This window comes from Equus przewalskii, chromosome 25 (assembly GCF_037783145.1).
Source record: "Equus przewalskii isolate Varuska chromosome 25, EquPr2, whole genome shotgun sequence".
NCBI classification, from domain to species: domain Eukaryota; kingdom Metazoa; phylum Chordata; class Mammalia; order Perissodactyla; family Equidae; genus Equus; species Equus przewalskii.
The window spans coordinates 17,939,648-17,956,372 of record NC_091855.1 but is presented as its reverse complement, the minus strand read 5'-3'; the positions used below and the strand labels follow the sequence as shown (position 1 = coordinate 17,956,372).

Sequence of the window (16,725 nt, the reverse complement as noted above, 5' to 3'; positions counted from 1 at the left end):
CAGGAGAGAGACAGATGATGAGATGGGGCCTCCTGAGAGTTTTACTGGATGATATGCATGGGATGCTTTGATCACTTTTCGCGCAGGAGGCTAAGTTATGATTGTCATCTCTACATTTTATATCTAGTTCATATCAATCATGAAATCAGCCCCTAAATTTAATATACTACACTTCTTTCTGTTCACCTTTCGATTGGTTTCCAGCAGAGTCCCTTAATGAGGAAACCCTGAGTTTATTTGCTTCATTGGCATGCTTGGATTTCCTTAAGAGAGTTCTGAAAGTGGTTAAGATGGCAATTGAGAGAGAAGGAAGAAAGGGACTTCTTTCTGGATTTGGCCAATGAAAATTTTATAGGCAGAGTAAAAGTTTTGCAGATGTACTGATTTTGGGAGATTATTTGCCAAACCATTCTGTGTGACATGCAGATGCTTTTGGGAGGCAGGGACTGATGAAGAAAACGCCACTCAGTGGGCCACAGAGTGTGGCCAGCTCCTCTCTCTGCCCCAAACAGCCAACATGTTTCTTGCAGAGAATTGTCTGCCTCCCTGAAGATGAAAATCAATGACTTAGAAACTGATTAAACAAGCCAAGTAACAATTGATAAATGGATTAACCCTCTATAATGTAATTCTGTAAGCTTTTGTCTTCTGTCTTCCCCAGGTAACTTTTTCTGTTCCTGGGGGCAAAACAGAGGTACGGAGGAAGCAGAGGCCAGAGGGAATCATATTAAAATGGGTGAATCCGTTTATCACTTACCGTCTGGATGGTATTTTTGCTCACATACCTGCTTCCTTTTACAAATTTTGTACCCTACGGGACCCTGGTTAATGTTAGCCGGTGAATAATGAAAGATAGCTGTAGACGTTGGGTACAGTGAGGAGGAAGATACCCTAGGGGTTTAGGCTGATCCCATAATAGAGAGACTTTTCTTTTTCGTCACAAACAGGGAGTGTTAATGTGACAAGGAAATGTCCACACCAGGGGGAGAAAAAGCAGAGGGAAATGGAGGCATTTCTTCTCATGCAAGGAACCCGTCCAAGGCTTTTCAACCAGCCCCCAGAAACTGAGGATAATTTCAGTGCTCAAGGATATGTGCTGTGTTCTCAAGGCTTTGTTTTTAAGATCATATCCCAAGATTTTTCTTTGCCTTTGTATAAGGACTTTCAGCGTAGGTGGCTCATGAAGGTCTTAAACTTCAAGACATGCTCATTAACTGACCATTCAACCCATCTCTGGCATGAGGCTGAGCTAAGTGTCCAGTTCTGGTCCTAGGCACTAGGGATCTGCTGATTAACTAGTCCTGGGTGCTCTCCATGCTGACGAGTCTGGACTTCAGGGAGATGAGGCTGAACAAGGGTGGACACCTGCCAAGATGTTCATCAGAGTCCGCAAGAGCAGCTTCACTGTCCTTCCTGGAAATGACTGCCCACCAGTGCCTCTTTGGTTTCCTTTTCAGGGACAGGGGACTAGCTTCTAAACAAGAGCATCATTCCCGAGGGCAAGGCCTAGGCATTGACTGTTCTCTCTCCTTCTAGTCACACCACTCTTTGTTGCCATCTGCTCTTTGGGACCTTGGCCCTGAGGGCTGGTTGTTTGGGGCTAGGAGAAGTTCACTTGACTAGTGGGCCTTCTGGATGCTTTGCTCATCCAGAGACGCAATCAGAGGAGCAAGACAGTTTGCGTAAAAACACAGAGATGGGAAATATTGCAAAAATCAACCAAACTCTGGTTTGCTTGCAAGGCATTAGGACAGTTGAACTGAGGAGGATTAAAAAGAAAACAGCCCAATTTGGGGCCAACCCAGTGGCGTAGTGGTTGGGTTCGTGCACTCCACTTCGGCGGCCTGGGGTTTGCGGGTTCGGATCCCAGGCATGGACCTGGCACCGCTCATTGAGCCATGCTGTGGCAGCATCCCACATAAAATAGAGGAAGGCTGGTACAGATGTTAGCTCAGGACCAATCTTCCTCACAAAAAGAAAGAAAGAAAACAACCCAATTTAACAATTTAGTTGTAACAAAACCTCGGATTCTAAACTTCGTATTCCTTTTGGAGCGATTCTGCCACACTGTGGGAGAAAAGGGGCCAATAGAAACTCATCTCAGCCTAAAATTGGATTTTTTTTCAAATGTTTCCACAGCCCAGAAAGGCCCAGATGGGACAGTCATTCCTAATAACTACTGTGACTTCTGCTTGGGGGGCTCGAACATGAACAAGAAGAGTGGGCGGCCTGAAGAGCTGGTGTCCTGTGCAGACTGTGGACGCTCTGGTGAGTGTGGCCCCTCCTTGCATCATGTGCCTGTAGACCAGGAACTGTTCCACTTGCATTCCTCTGCCATCTCATGTGGGGACTGAAGGATGGAGTGGAAAAGTGATGGTGGTGATGATTTTGAGTAGAGAGGAGTTTTCAGGTCATTCTCATATTTTTCTTCTTTGGGTCTTAAGAATCAACAGTTATGCCCTGGAATCCAGGGAAAAGGGAAAGGAGAAGTTTTTGACTTGTGTCTGGCCTTTCCGTGGGTGTGTGTTGTTGTGGTGGACAAGAGTGACATAGAGTGGAAACACCTGGAGACACAGGCAACATGCTTCCTTGTATCGGGTGATGTGCACATAACTAAAAGATGTGTTTGTTCTGTGGAAGTGCCTGGGGCAACCTGGGAGAGTATGGAAACGTGAATACTGAGAGAGCAGCCACGTCTTGAACTGTGGGATTCAGAGACCCCTGGGCTCCTGAGTAGCTGCATAAACACCACCTCCATTGGCCACTCATCCCATTTTCTCATATGGAACAGAGAAGAGACCCTGAGAGATCAAGGAGACAAAAGGGCAGGTGTTCTTAGGGCTAATCTGGAGTTGACTTGGCATGTTTTGAAATGTCATCTTTCATCTATCCAAAGACAAAAATAACAAAAGAAGACTCTGGTCTTGTTGTTTCATTCTTGAAATGAGTTCAGGTCTTCAAGTTTTGTTCTAGCTGTTGTTTTTTGATTCTAACCAAACCATTATTTTTGGCTGGTCACGGTTGGTTGGTACTACCTGTTTTTTTCAAATTGTTTTGTCATAACTAGGCCAAAGTGCAAGGCAGGGAGGAGAGAAAGTTTCAGATTCGTCTTGAGTCCCATCAGCTGCTGACTAGTGGGTGAAAGACAGTTCAGCGGGGCGGTGGGTCCAGCAGTGAGGAGTCATCGCTCTTTCTGTCTTTCTATCCAGTGTCTTTTCTACTCCTAGTCCCAAGAGGAGGACTGAGATGACCACACCTGGGTTTACTGTAGCAACTCTTTTCTTCTCTTGCCTTGTCTGCAAACCTTAGCTTTAGTCTTTTTATATTTGGTGTTCAGGTCGTTTAGGCTTCAAGACTGAGTTGAATGGCAAATCAGTAATCAGAAAAGGACTATGGTTTCCACTGCACACAACCCTCAACATTTAACTCTTGAGGACCCTGACGGGGGAGCCCATCTGTGCAATTCTGTCAGTTCATTTACTTTCCAAACATGATACCTAATGTTGAACGTTTTACTCTGCTGGTGCTAGCTTAGAAGAGAGGGCCCAGGTGAGAGTGGATTCTGGGTTTTATATACTTAAAAATAAAATGAAACAATTGAAAATGAAATTCAATTCAGTGTTTTTTAAAAGCCAGCAAACAGATAAAACCCCTATGGCCAGAGGCATCACCTGGTGGAGTGATGTTCCAGGCAGAATGCTGCGGGCTACTGTGGGTTTGGGATGCGTTAGAGAGGGCAGCTTCAGAATTCCCCTTGCAGACTGCTGTGATTTCCCCCCTTCCTTTCCTACAAGAGATGGAGTACTTGAATCTGGCCCGTGGGGGACTGGAAGTGGGCAATTGGTTTTTTCCTACCCAAAGCCTCTCTCTTCACAGCCTGTGCTCAGCTTTTTCTTCCCAGGATCTGTCTGCTATGAGACTCAGGGGGCCACTTTATATCAGCCTAGGTCTTCTCATTGCATTGCTGAGGATTAATTTTGGTGGATAATTTAGTCAAGGTCTGACTCTGATGTTCCTGAAACAGTCAACACCTTGGGAACAAACAGGTGGCCTTAGCCCATGGGATGCGCTTGTTAAAGCAGATGGGCGAACACTTCTCTAGGGTCTCCCTGGAGTCCTTCCAACGAAGACTGTGGAGCTTGGAAGAGATGCCTTTCCTTTTCCATCTACCCCACTACCTCTGTTTCCCAGAGAGAAAGTGAGATTCCTGAAATTGGCACCATAAATGGCATATCATGACTTCATTTGAGAGCAGTCCTGGGGCCCACTTAGAATGTGGAAAAGCTTAAACCTGAGTTTTACAGATTTCAGGATACTGTATTTTATCAAACTTTTTTTACCCTCTATTTCTCAGTTTCTTAATGCTCTGAATCAGGTTTGACAACTCTGGACTTTCCGGAGTAACTAAGACCTGGGCGTCTTTAGCGGCTGGAGTGTGTGTGCGCGTGTATGGGCACGCGCGCGCGTGTGTGTGTGTATGCGCACAAATGTGGGTGCAGCTCACAGAAATGTCCTCCAGTGGTTACAGAAAATGAGAGACTCTTTTGTTACCACTTATCAGACTTTCCAACTTCTTTTTGCTTTCAGTGCAAATGAACTACATGGTGTAAGGGCAGAATTGAAAGGGTACCGAAAGAAGGGGATTAGAAATGGGTGAAAATAAAAATAAAACGGATGGCGGCTTAACCACCTTGAACAGGTTATCTGACAGTAATACCTTTGTAAAGCTGACTGTCAAAGTGAAGGACAAACATTGTTCAGAGAAACACCAACCGAAAAGACACCAAAGAAATACCAACCAGGCTTTAAACCCACCAAGGAAACTCATTGTCTGGGGCGGGCAGAGCGAGCGTGCATGCGTATGTGTGCATACGAAGAGAAGAAAGAAAGATCCTGGTTGAACCTTTCGCTGTCAGAGCTGTGGACATATATATAATGGTAGAGATGATGCTTTCTGGGGAGGCAAGAGTCCTTTTCCCTGGAAATGTTGGCTTTGTGCCCTTACCCTAAATCCCTGTTGCCAGGTGATGCATCCAGTTAATCCCTTTTGGTGTATAATGGTTTAATGATCTTGCTATTAAAAATAACATTGTAATAATGTAATAAGAATATTAATAATGCTGTCTGTTGCTTAACCCATGTGCTGATATATTCATCATACATGTCAGCTCATTTGGGAGGAGAAGGCAGGAAGGAGAAGGAGGCAGCGGCCGCAGCACGCACCACGGAGGACTTATTCGGTTCCACGTCAGAAAGTGACACCTCAACTTTCCACGGCTTTGACGAGGACGATTTGGAGGAGCCTCGCTCCTGCCGAGGACGCCGCAGTGGCCGGGGTTCACCCACAGCAGATAAAAAGGGCAGTTGCTAAACCCACGGAACAGACTCTGGGCAATTAGCCATCACCCTCTGACTTTGGTCATTGTTCTGGTTCTGAGATTTTTTTTTTAATGAAAGACAACTTTAGGTTTTCCCTTCCTCCTTGCTTTTTCCTCTCACCTTCCACGCGCCCCTCCTCTCCCTCTGTCTTGGGTATGTACAACAGAAGCACAAAGTACTGAAGCGAAACAGAACAAAAACACAGAATAACAGTCCTTCAGAGAGATGGCACCACGATGTCCTATTTATTTTCCATAGAAATGGGAGGTTAGCGGATTATCTCTTTTTTTGGGGGGGAGGGCATCTTTTTGACATGAGCAGAGTTGACTTCCTCCGTTTTCCTATTGGCAAAATGAAGAGAGGAGGAATGTTGGGTTTGGAAACAAAGAACCAATAACATTAAAAAATTATTATTTATGTATTCTAGCTATTATTAGAAATGGACTGGCTTTTTGAGAGAGAGAGAGAAGGGAAATCAAAGGAGTTGAAGTAATATCCGGTTTAGAAGAAAGCCAGTGGGGGGAGGACTGATTCAAGGAGACCGAGGCAGGAGGATTCCCTCCACAGGAGATGATTGCACTTTCCGTATCCCATGGAGTCTGTGGCTCCCCACGGCAGCCCCTTCCCCATTTCTGCTCCCTGACCTTTCCATCTTCCTCCCTGCTTGCAAGAAAATGTCAGCAGTTCCTGAGAAGTCCGGGCCACCAGAGTGTGGCCTCCCCCCAGCGCCTGGGCCCCGACCCGCAGCACCTCATGGGCAACTCCTCTCCGTCAGTAGAGCTGCTGTTGTGTTGTTGTGGGTGTTTTTTCCTCACTTTCCTCCTGGCGAAGAGCAATTTCCAAATGCAGGAACGGAACATAAGCAGAAAGTCCTGGACTCAGCAGTGACTAAACAACCGGAGGCTGTGCTCATGGAAGCAAGAATGATACCTCACAGTAGATTCCCCTGCCTCGCCCCTGTTTACAAACGTATAAATTGCTGTTGGATGATCAAGTCTCCCGTATTTCTTCTATTTTTTTATAGTGCCCTCCAGGCACTTTGTTTTATGTTTTTAATAGCACCTCCTGAAATAAACCAAAGCAACATTTGCTCAAGGCCCCTGGGTGACGGAGAAGACCATCCACCTTGTTGGCAGTCCCAAGAATGAACAGCTGTATGGTCCTAGTCAAAAGGTATGTCTTGGCTGACCTGTCTTACAATGAGGGAAAAACCATCATAGTTTTGTTTTTTGGGTTTTTTTTTTTGAGTTTTTTCTTTCTTTCCTCTCCCCCGCCCCCCAGCTTGTCTTTTGTTTTTCTGGGTTTGGACCCAATTATTAGTGTGGGAGAGGCTACTGGACCTTATTCCACCCAGCCCCTTGCTGTCTGTGTGCATGCATACCCATGTGGGCCTGGGTCCAGGTGTGGGAACTGAAGCTTGCTTGGACTCTGGGGAGCTCTGAGTGGAGAATGGTGGGCTTCTGGCTTCAACTGTAAGAGAAAATGGCTGGGGAAGTGCTCGGCTAACTCTGTCTCCCTTGGCTGTACCTGGAGGTGGAGTCCAGGGAACTGAGGTTGAAGCTGGCTGCCGGCCTTGGGTAGGAATGAGGGGTACAGCTAGAGGGGACTGCATGCCTAGGGTGGTATGCCTTGCTCCAGGTACCAATTTGAGAGCCAAGGGGATGAGTCTAAAGGAAAGAAGATCTCTGATTAGGCACAACACTCAACCGAGCTGACCTAAAGATTCTGAACTCCCACTGAGTGTGGTCAGGGTCTCCAGCCTCTCTCCAGCACAGGCCCTGCCATTTGGCTTGGGTTGGGAGATCCGAGTGGCTGCCCAGGCAGCAGGCTGCTTGTAAATGTCTAGGGAGATCTGCTTTGACAGTCCAGCTTTTGCAGATCTTCATGAGTCAGACCTCTCATTCAAATAACAAACCAACCAAACAAAAGCTAGGACCAAGCAAAGAAACCCACGAGTGGACCCTTTGTGCGTCCGTGGTAGCCTGAGACAGAAAGAGCTTCTACTTTTCTCGGGCTTGAACTGTGTAAGCACTTGCCTGGGCATTTGTTCTCTGTTGTGAGAGAATGAAAGTAACCACCTCACCCACTTTTGGAATGTTCTGCTAATCTGGGTGTGGCCCTTGCTCCTAGTAAATATGGCCTAAACCTCTAATGTTACAACAGGCCTGCATGCTCACATGTGAGAGAAAGCTAATGTAGTTGGTTCCAGTTGGCTTCTGCTAAGGAGATACGACCTTCTCTTGCCGTCCTTCTCCACCTCTTCGTCTGTTCAGTTACTTTGATTCGGATATTGGGTTCAGAGCATTACGACTTGCTCTCGATGAAACGTGAACTTCCCTGTTAATACAAATATGTCCAACCAATCTGTACTATCATTTGAAATCTGTGGAGTTGTTTGTAGTCTTGAAATTCTGGATGACGGCTTACCTTTGAACTTGAAATTTTAAAAAAATCCACATAATTAAAACAAATGAGAAAAAGCCACCTCATTTCAGAGTCTGTCTTGGAGTTCTGGAGTGGAACCAGGAATGAAGAACTGTCTGAAGAAGACAAACTCCCACGGAAAGGTTTATCCGAGGATGGCTAGTGCTTATCTATTGTATCTTTACTAGTATAGCTTGATCTTTAGTTTCTCCGCTTGGGGTAGTAGATGTCCTCATCTTTCTCAGTTGGTATAGCCCATGTGAGCATAGCAACGTATCTTAGCATTGCCTAAGCACCTTGTCTCTCCTTGCATATAGGATCTTTCAACAGACTCAGAATTTATATCCTTAAAAAAACAGAGAGAGAGAGAACTGGAAGGGGCTTTGAAGATGACTGAGCTCAAATCTTTCACTTTTCAGCTGAGAAAAATCAACCCAGAGAGGTTGGGTGAGTTAGATTTGGGAGAGTGGGATAGACATTGCTTTGGAGGCAAATATCTTAAGGTGAAGGAAGGAAACTCAGAGGAGGCGGAGGAGGAGAAAGCTAGCTGTTCTGGGTGATGCCTTGATGGTTGATGTTCTGTCTTTGTCCCCCTTTCTCTATATGACAATGGCCAACATTGACATGCCAGGCCTTGTTCTGAGTGCTTTGCCTGGTGTAGTTCATTTAATCTTTATGCCTGGCCCCTAAGCTAGGTACTTGTATTATCCCAGTTTATAGATAAGGAAACTGAGGCTTAGGAATAAGGTTAAGAAATGTAATTAAGGCCCCACAGGTAATAAGGAACCAGGTTTTTATTCCTGGCAACCTGACTCCAGGACCTTTACTCTTTACCTTTACCATTGTTCTGTGCTGCCCCTTGAGTATATATATATGAAATACAGGAATATATATATTTTTCTATATTCCACCCCAATATATATGATATATATATCTCCCTTGCTTTTTCCCAGGTCCAGCTGAAGAAAGGGGGATGTTTGTAATTATAGCTTGAAAAGGTAACCTTATTAAAAGCAATGTCAAAACTGAAGAGTAAGCAATTAGATCCCCAAAAAGATAATTCCAATTAAAATTCTGTGCAGAATATTCTAGAGAGCTCATCTTCTAAACCATCATTTCTAGACCTCCTCTCCTGACGCCTATTAGGGACAAAGATCTCCTATTTCGTGACCTCAGGAATTGCAAGAGCCAGTGTGAGCAGTCAACACATCTATCGTTCTGTCGATGCTTTTGTTAAATATCACTACGCACATGTTAAAAGAAATTAGAATCGTTAAGATGAAAATGATCCGACTAGTTTCCTTTGTCCTCAGCTCAGTATAAAGTACCACCCCAAATGCCTCAGGAATGTCACCTAATTTTCTGAGTCCTAGCCCAAAGATTAGGAGAATCAAAGATATAGAACTTTCTAAATTTGTTACAATGTTCACATCCCCTGGGGGGGACTATTGATGTAAACTGTTGGTGTTGTCTATCTGATGTTTTTTCCTACCTAGAACAATCGAATCCTTTATTTCTGTTACTGAGACTGTAGAGATCAGATGTCTAATCACTATATCTCTAGGAGTGAGGAATACACATTTAATTTTTTAAGGGTACTTTCAAGTCAGTCATGCAATTTGCTGCTGGGATTTTAGAGAGAAGGATTTAATAAAAATATGATGTTCACATCAATAGTCTCCCTTTAAGTCTTCCCGCTTACTTAGCATCTCTCTCTGCACCTAATGGGCTGCAGCCTGACACTGCCTTTCTATAGCACTTGAGGGAACGCGAGATCATTACTCGGGGAGAGAGCTAAAGGCTGTTTGGAGGTTCTCACTTTGTGGTGGAATGAAATTAATTAATATTATCCCAATATGCCTCCTGTTACATCTGATGAATGTGATCTTGACTTGTACTTACAGTTTGAGCGGGCTCATGCATTAGGAATTTTTCCGTGGGGTATTTTGTTAAGCCTTTGGAAGTGGAGTTACTTGTGTTGTGTATTTTCTGAGCGAGGCATTTTTGATCTAGTGAGTAGGAACCTAGAGTAGGAATGAAAAGTTCTGGGTTCTGGACTCAGTCCTTGTGTGAGTTCGTTGCCATGAATCTTGGCCTCAGTTTCTCTATCTCTGGGAAATGGGCATTTCTTACCCTATCATAAAATACATTCAACATTATCTCATGATTATTCTTCCCATAACGTAACAACATTGTAAGGGAGGATGGATGTCATTCGTTCCCATTTTGCTGATGAGGAAACTGAGGTTTGATTAGATGACTGTTTTGAGGTTCCAGGCTCAGTAGGTGGTGTCTGGGTCTTCTGATACTCTTTCCTCAGTCTGTACTGACTTCTCCAGAGAAGTGAAATCTTCAAAGAGTAAAATCTTCATTTTGAAGATTTCTTGAGGAAAATCGGTAAAGAGCTTTGGGGTCTTTCACTCTTTGGATTGAGAGGAGGAGGTATTTGATGGTAAAGACAAAGCAAAACAAACCAAACAAAAACTCCCAACCCACGATCACATTAGAATCCTCCTGAGAAGTAGCAATATTCTAAGTCCTCGTGAACTTTCCCAAAGAATTAAAGCTGAGCTTTCTAAATGGTCACTGTTGTGGTGGTGACATTGGGCTGGGGGCTAGGGTGGGAGTGATGAGGTGGCAGGGAGTGAACGCTTCTGGCCCTGTTTTGCCCAAGTGCTTCTAACACTAAAACATTGGATTATTTGATACTGTTGTGCTTAATAAAAGTGATTTCTGACCATTTACTCAAAATAACAGTATAAGAAAAACCATTCTGTGTGACCAACTTACAAAATAACTGAGAATGGTGGAAGATCCCTGTCAGAACTGAATTATTAGCTAAAGAGCATTGGCAGTTAAGTTTTCAAAATATCTCAATACTGGCCCTCAACCAATGACTAAGACTCGTGCAAAATTTTTAATTTTGTAATAATTTTAGACTTACCAAAAACTTACACAGATAACACAAAGCATTCCTGTATATTCTTCACACAGATGCTCCAAATAACCACAGTACAAAGATCACAATCAGGAATTGACGTTGATGCAATACTATAGTCTACAGACCTTATTCCAATTTGGCCAATTGTCTTGCTAATGTCTTTTTTTGGTTCAGGATCCAATCCAGGATAAACATGTTGCATTTTGTTGTCATGTGCTCTCAAAGTCCTTTAACCTGCAGTAGTTAGTTCCACAGTCTGTCTTTGTCTTTCACAACCTTGAGACTTTTGAAGAGCACTGGCTAGTTATTTCATAGAAAGCCTTTAGTTTAGATTCTTACTGATTACAATCAGGTTATGCATTTTTGGTAAAAATTCATAGAAACGATGTTGTATCCTTCTCAGCGCATCATATCAGGGGGTGTGTAATTTATTTTTCGCCTTACTGGTGACTCAGGCACTTGGCCTTTCAGCTGAGGTTCAGGCTAGTGTGTTTGTAGACCCTGAATGATAATACTTTGATTCATATATACTTTTGTTCATTTGGTGGCTAGAGACTGAGTAACACCAGTATGCATATGACTGCCTAGCCCTGTGAGGGGTAAGATGAAATTAATGTGGAGCCAATGGATTTATTGGCCAATGGATTTATTTGCAACCTAGTTGAGCAGACTCGATATTCACAAGTAGCTAAAACGTGTAAGAGCGTCATGGGGTGGTTTTGCTGTGGATCACAGTAGTCAGGGAGATTTTCTTGGAGGAAGCCATCCAGATCAACAAAGAACTCTAGATTGACTACTGCTATTTCATCTGTAGGCAACAACGTCTATTGTTAGAGAGAATGGAGACAGAGCCGAACAAAAAGCAAAGCTAGGAATCAAAACCTGAAATGTGAAATGGCAAAAATCGCAATACTAAAAAAAGCGCTTAAGAATTCTATAGCATTTTGTTTATTCCACTGATATAGTGCTCATCACAACATATTATGATTGTTTGTAGTCTTTCTCACCAAACAGATGGTGTGTTTCTTGAGGGCAAAGATGATGTCATTCATGCACCTCGAACAGTGCCCGACACCATTGTGCCATAATTATTTGGTGACATAAACTGACAACTGAGCGATGTTTCTGAGCTAATTAGTGGAACAATTTAGTGTCTCATTCCATACATAGTGAATGCTACATAAATTTTGCCGACAGAAAGGTTGAAAAAGTCACATGTGGACACAGCATCCATTGGTCAAGTCAGAGCAGGTAGATGAGACCCGGGAGGCAGAGGAGTGGTGGTGAGGGGGGAAGGAGGGAGAATGAGGATGTGACTACAGGGCTGAGGGGAAAGTTGAAGATGTGTGGAGAGGTGGAAAGTAGGCCTCCGTGAAGGAGAGTGACAGTAGAAGGCCGAGAGCATAGCAGGACATTTCCAGTGGCCTACATTTGGCCCAGCCAGAGGAATGAAAGAGAAAATGGATATTAGGAGCACAAAGTTGGGAATGAACCAGCTATTTTCTAGGTGGCTTAAATGTGGCAAAAGAAGTAAAGAGTGTGTGTGTGTGTGTGCGCGTGCACGTGTGCGTGTGTGTGTTTATGTTGAGGGGTCAAAGTTGGAAATTTGAGGAAACTGAAAGGGCAGGGAGTATGATTAGAAGATAGACTCACTGAAAGAGTGGCAGGTGACATCTAACCATCGGGGTCAGGGGCATTGGGAGAGGGACAGAAAGAGTCCTGGCAGAGGGTGAAAGTGTGAATGCCCAACAAGAGAACACTTGGCAGGCACTCTTTGGGAGGTCTGGAGAAAGGCCTACTGGTTTTATCACTGGAGTGAAGGGGCCAGAGGCAGGTGGAACCATGACGAACACTAGGAAAGAGGAGGAGATCCTGGGAAGGGTCACCAGAAGAGCAGATATGAGAGGTGACAGTGGGATGGGGGGGGAGGGGAAAGAAATAGGACTAGGTGTGGAGGGAGGGGTTGGTGGTTGGTGGAAATGGGGCCCTTCTCAGCCTTCCTTTGAAAACATAAGTAGACAGAGCCTCAGCTTTGGGAGTGCATCTAATCCTGTCCCTTGCACCTGAGCAGTGAGTAGTGCCTTGGGTACTAGAAAGAGAGGTGGGGATGGGGAGGGGAGTTCACCTTGGAAGAGGCTGAACCACTCATTTGATTTTAAACTTTGTTCCCTGCTGACGTGGCCATTTTCCACTTGGGCCCCTCACTGTTTTCCTCCCTCCCCCTCCACTCAGCTCAACATGAGCTGGGCGCTGTTAGGGGCACCCATCTCTGCTCTCAGGAATTGCTTCTGGGGTGAAATGTGATAGTACTTGGTTTTATTGCTTACTCCTTTGTGCCGACTGCTCCCTTCCAAAGACCAAAATAACTTAGCAGATTTCATTTCAGCTAGAAGCAAAATCCACTCCTGCTTAGTACCCACCCAGGCTAAAGAACCCACCTGATTTGAACTGCCACCAGGTTCCAAGGCTGACACTTGGGATCACTGGGCTAGTTGAGGACCAGAACGGATCTTTTGGCTTGGTTCTCTCTCCGAGTAATTCCAACATCCTGGAATCACTTGGCACAGGGTTGGGGGTAAGGTGTGTGCATGTAGCAGTGTCCTTTTGGCCTTACGGCAAATGGGGTGTCAGCTGGGGTTTTCTGTGACCACAACTGATCCTATACCATAGAACCACTCATTTCTATTTAGGTGACAGGCAGACAGATTGCATCATAATGGTCCTTCTGGGGTCTTTTAAGAGTGAAAAAGATTGTTTATTTGGTTTTCAAGTGGAGGAGGAAAAGAAAGATTTTGCTAACACCCAGTTTTGCCTACTCTGCCACCTAGGAGTTGAAAATCCAGCTGTGTCCTCTGTTCCCTGTGTCATTTAGTTGCCCAGGAGCAACTGACCTGCCTATTCCTGGCCGATTTCGTGCTGCTGACATTCAAGGCACGGGAAATGCTGGTCTGGTTCTCATTGCACAGAGCCATGGCCTCAATAGCTTGGCAATTAGTTGGTTGGTTTTTTTTCTTTTTTTCTTTCTTTTCTTTTCAATTCATTTCATCTCCACCACCCCTGTAATTTTAATCTTTCTTTTTTAGGTAGTTGTCCTGTGCTGCTGTTTTTTGTTTTATCTTTCGTTGCCTTTCCCTCTGCAGTCGATTCTATGACCTGGGGACTCCGGCATCCTTCAAGCAAGCCATTTCTGAAGAAGGTGACAAGATGCAGGATGATTGCTCCTCCTCCTTCTCCTCCTCCTCCTCTTCCTCTCCCCTTGCCCGGCCCCCTCCTGCGCGTGTGTTTCAGCCAACACAGGAGCCTGGATTGTGGCAAAGCCTCCAGCACAACTCAGCTCGTCTCAGAGAAGTCTTGGGAATGGCCTAAGTTTGTGCAATAAGAAGATTTTTTTTTTTCCTTTTTAAAATTCTTCATTAAATTTTCTTTAAGTGAGAAAGTACCCAGGTCAGACTGGAATTGCTCTACAATAGAAACAACTGAACACAAACTGACAGAAAAAAAAAAGAGTTAACTATTTTATTTATTTCAATATTTAAAAGAAAAAAGTGCTGATGTGGCACAGTATTTTTGTTTAAAGTACCTTCTACTTCAAAAGTTAAAAGCAATTTTGTGAAGACGTGAAATCAAAAGAGTGCTTAATGTAATATAAAGACTGCATATTAACTCTAAGGAAAAATACCCCACATTTTTAATAAGAAAATAAAGATCAACTCTGCTCTCTCAGGCTGTTTAAAAAGCCATTCATGTATGTGCTTTAGGTATTTTTATTTCTGCGAGTTGGATATGGTAAGTGAGGAGTAATCAGTTTTTTTTTTTTCCTTCTTCAAAAGTCTATTGAAATTGTTGGTGATGTTAAAGGATTATGTGTTAAGACTTGACCGAAATACATTAGCCACAAAGGCTATCAGCAGTCTCTCTACGCACCCCATCCCCCCAAAAAAATCCTCTCCCCTCACTCCAGGCAAGCCCCATTTATCTGAATGTCAAGAAGCAGCCTGTCTCCTGGTTATCATATCTGATGAGGCCTCATTCAGAAAGGAATTCCAACTAGTGGTTAAATATATCTCTACGAGTTCAACAGATTTGAACACAGACAGCTTTGTTTGAAATAATGCAGTGAAGGAAGAGAAAAAAAAGGACAACAACAAATAAGCATCATCTGAGATGATATTAATTTGGGCATCTAACTCCTAGAGGAGATTTGTAAAGAGAGCCTTCTTTTGAGCTGGCTCTGGGGGCCTGCGATTCCAGAATGTCCCCAAGGGCAAGGAAGGCCAACATGAATGATGGCAGCCTCAAATTCAGTTGCTGGTGGGGGTAAAGGAGAAAGGCGAGTGTTCTAGCATGTCCTTCTATGGCCATGTTGGTGGCACTGAACATTACGGCCTGTGAATTGTAATTCAGCGTTGTGTCTATGGACCAGCAAAGGAGCTGGGTTGACTGGCTGGGCCACTGGGTTCTAGTCCCAGCCTTTTACATGTCCATGCTCTTGAGTTTCCCTCACTTGTAAGCAGTCACAATAATAAATGTACCATCTAATGCTGGATAGTCTTGTCAGCTAAAGTCCTTGATTGACAGTGTTACTGAAATGGTTCTGAGCCTGAGAATCTCTCTTTGGCCTTTGAAAGGGGACACTGGCTGGGCGCAGACTTGCTGCCAGCCCTTTCAGGTTTCTCATTCAAGTCCAGTCCCGGGGAGAGGTCACCAGCAGTGTCTTTGTATCATTTTGTACCATTTGTCTGTGACGTTTTCTGATAGAAAATGTCCCTTTTCAAAATGCTAATAATTATAACAATAATCCACTCTCCAACCAACTCCCACAAATTATAACATGTAGAATTGTGATAAAGCTTTGCATAATGTAGGGTTTGTATCAAGTTTGTGTAAGTTTCTGTTAAATAAAAGTCTGTTTCCAATGCTCCTATAGCATCTCTGTAAATTTTGCTTTCCCAGCCTCATCCTACATGAGCTCAACTTTCATACCCTCCTGTAGAGAGGGGCCTCCTGAAAGGATTCAGCCCACTTGCATGCTCAAGATTTGTTGAATCCTATTGTTTTATTTAGAAGCACAGTCTAGAATGGTGGTTGCCCCTGGCTTGGCTGACAGGTGGTGGCTTGGATAGTAAACAATGCCCAGGGTTGGTGCCAGCATCCGCTCTCTGAATCCAGAGTTGCTGTCACCCACCCACTATCACCACGGCCATCATCACTCTCTCCATGGCCAAAGTAGATTTATGGAGAGTCTGGTTATGTGTACAGACTTAATATACCTGTCCAATGTTGCTGTCACACCACTGCCAGGATAGTTTTGCACAAGAATGCAAGATTTAGCATGAGCTTGGAAAAAGCTGGGAGGTTAATGTTTCCATTGCCTGAAAGGTGCTCTTGGTGTATCCCCTGAGCTGCCACTTGGTATGGCTGTGAACCGGCCCCCTTGATAGGCTTTCCCTTGTGTCTGGAGGCAGGCACTCCTCTTTGAGGGAGCCTCTGGTTAGATGGAACAAGACCAGCCTTCCAGGCTGGGTCTTGCCCTCTGAGCATTGCCAGCCCATGCTGGGGCCTGGTGGAGATGGACCATGTCCTTGGGATGTTGCTGCTAGCATGCTCTATCTTCCTTTAGAATGAATGTCACATTATGACATTTGTTATAGACTTTTAAAGTTTCCCCTAGCAGTATACCCTCCTTAAGTTTCCCCAATATACCCTCCTTAGGCTTTTTTTTCTTTTTATTGTGGTAAACTTTGCATTACATAAAATTTACCATTTTAACCATTTTTAAATGTGCAATTCAGTGGCATTAAGTATGTTCACAGCATTGTACAACCATCACCACCGTCCATCTCCAGAATTGTTTTCATCTTCTCCAATTGAAACTCTGTACCCATTAAACACTAACTCCTCATTCCTTCCTCCCCCCAGCCCTTGGCAACCACCGTTCTACTTTTTGTCTCTATGAATTTGACTATTCTAGGTAACTCATA

At 44.1% G+C, this 16,725-nt stretch overlaps 1 protein-coding gene across 4 annotated transcripts in view; it reads left to right on the top strand.

Annotated features, from left to right (window-relative positions):
* DPF3 (double PHD fingers 3) overlaps nucleotides 1-16,725 on the top strand; it is a 243,197-nt gene that overhangs the window by 184,593 nt on the left and 41,879 nt on the right. Inside the window, exons 8-10 of one of the 4 annotated variants that reach the window (XR_011532873.1) lie at nucleotides 2,140-2,268; nucleotides 5,169-6,552; nucleotides 13,885-15,668. Coding sequence is in view for 2 of the 4 variants with exons in the window: in XM_008523770.2 (XP_008521992.1) it covers nucleotides 2,140-2,268; nucleotides 13,885-14,123 (368 nt within the window). In the remaining 2 variants the exon portion in view is untranslated. Of the gene's footprint in view, nucleotides 1-2,139; nucleotides 2,269-5,168; nucleotides 6,553-13,884; nucleotides 15,669-16,725 lie in introns of those variants that run through there. The other 3 variants (XR_011532874.1, XM_008523770.2, XM_008523767.2) reach the window with 3 other exon arrangements.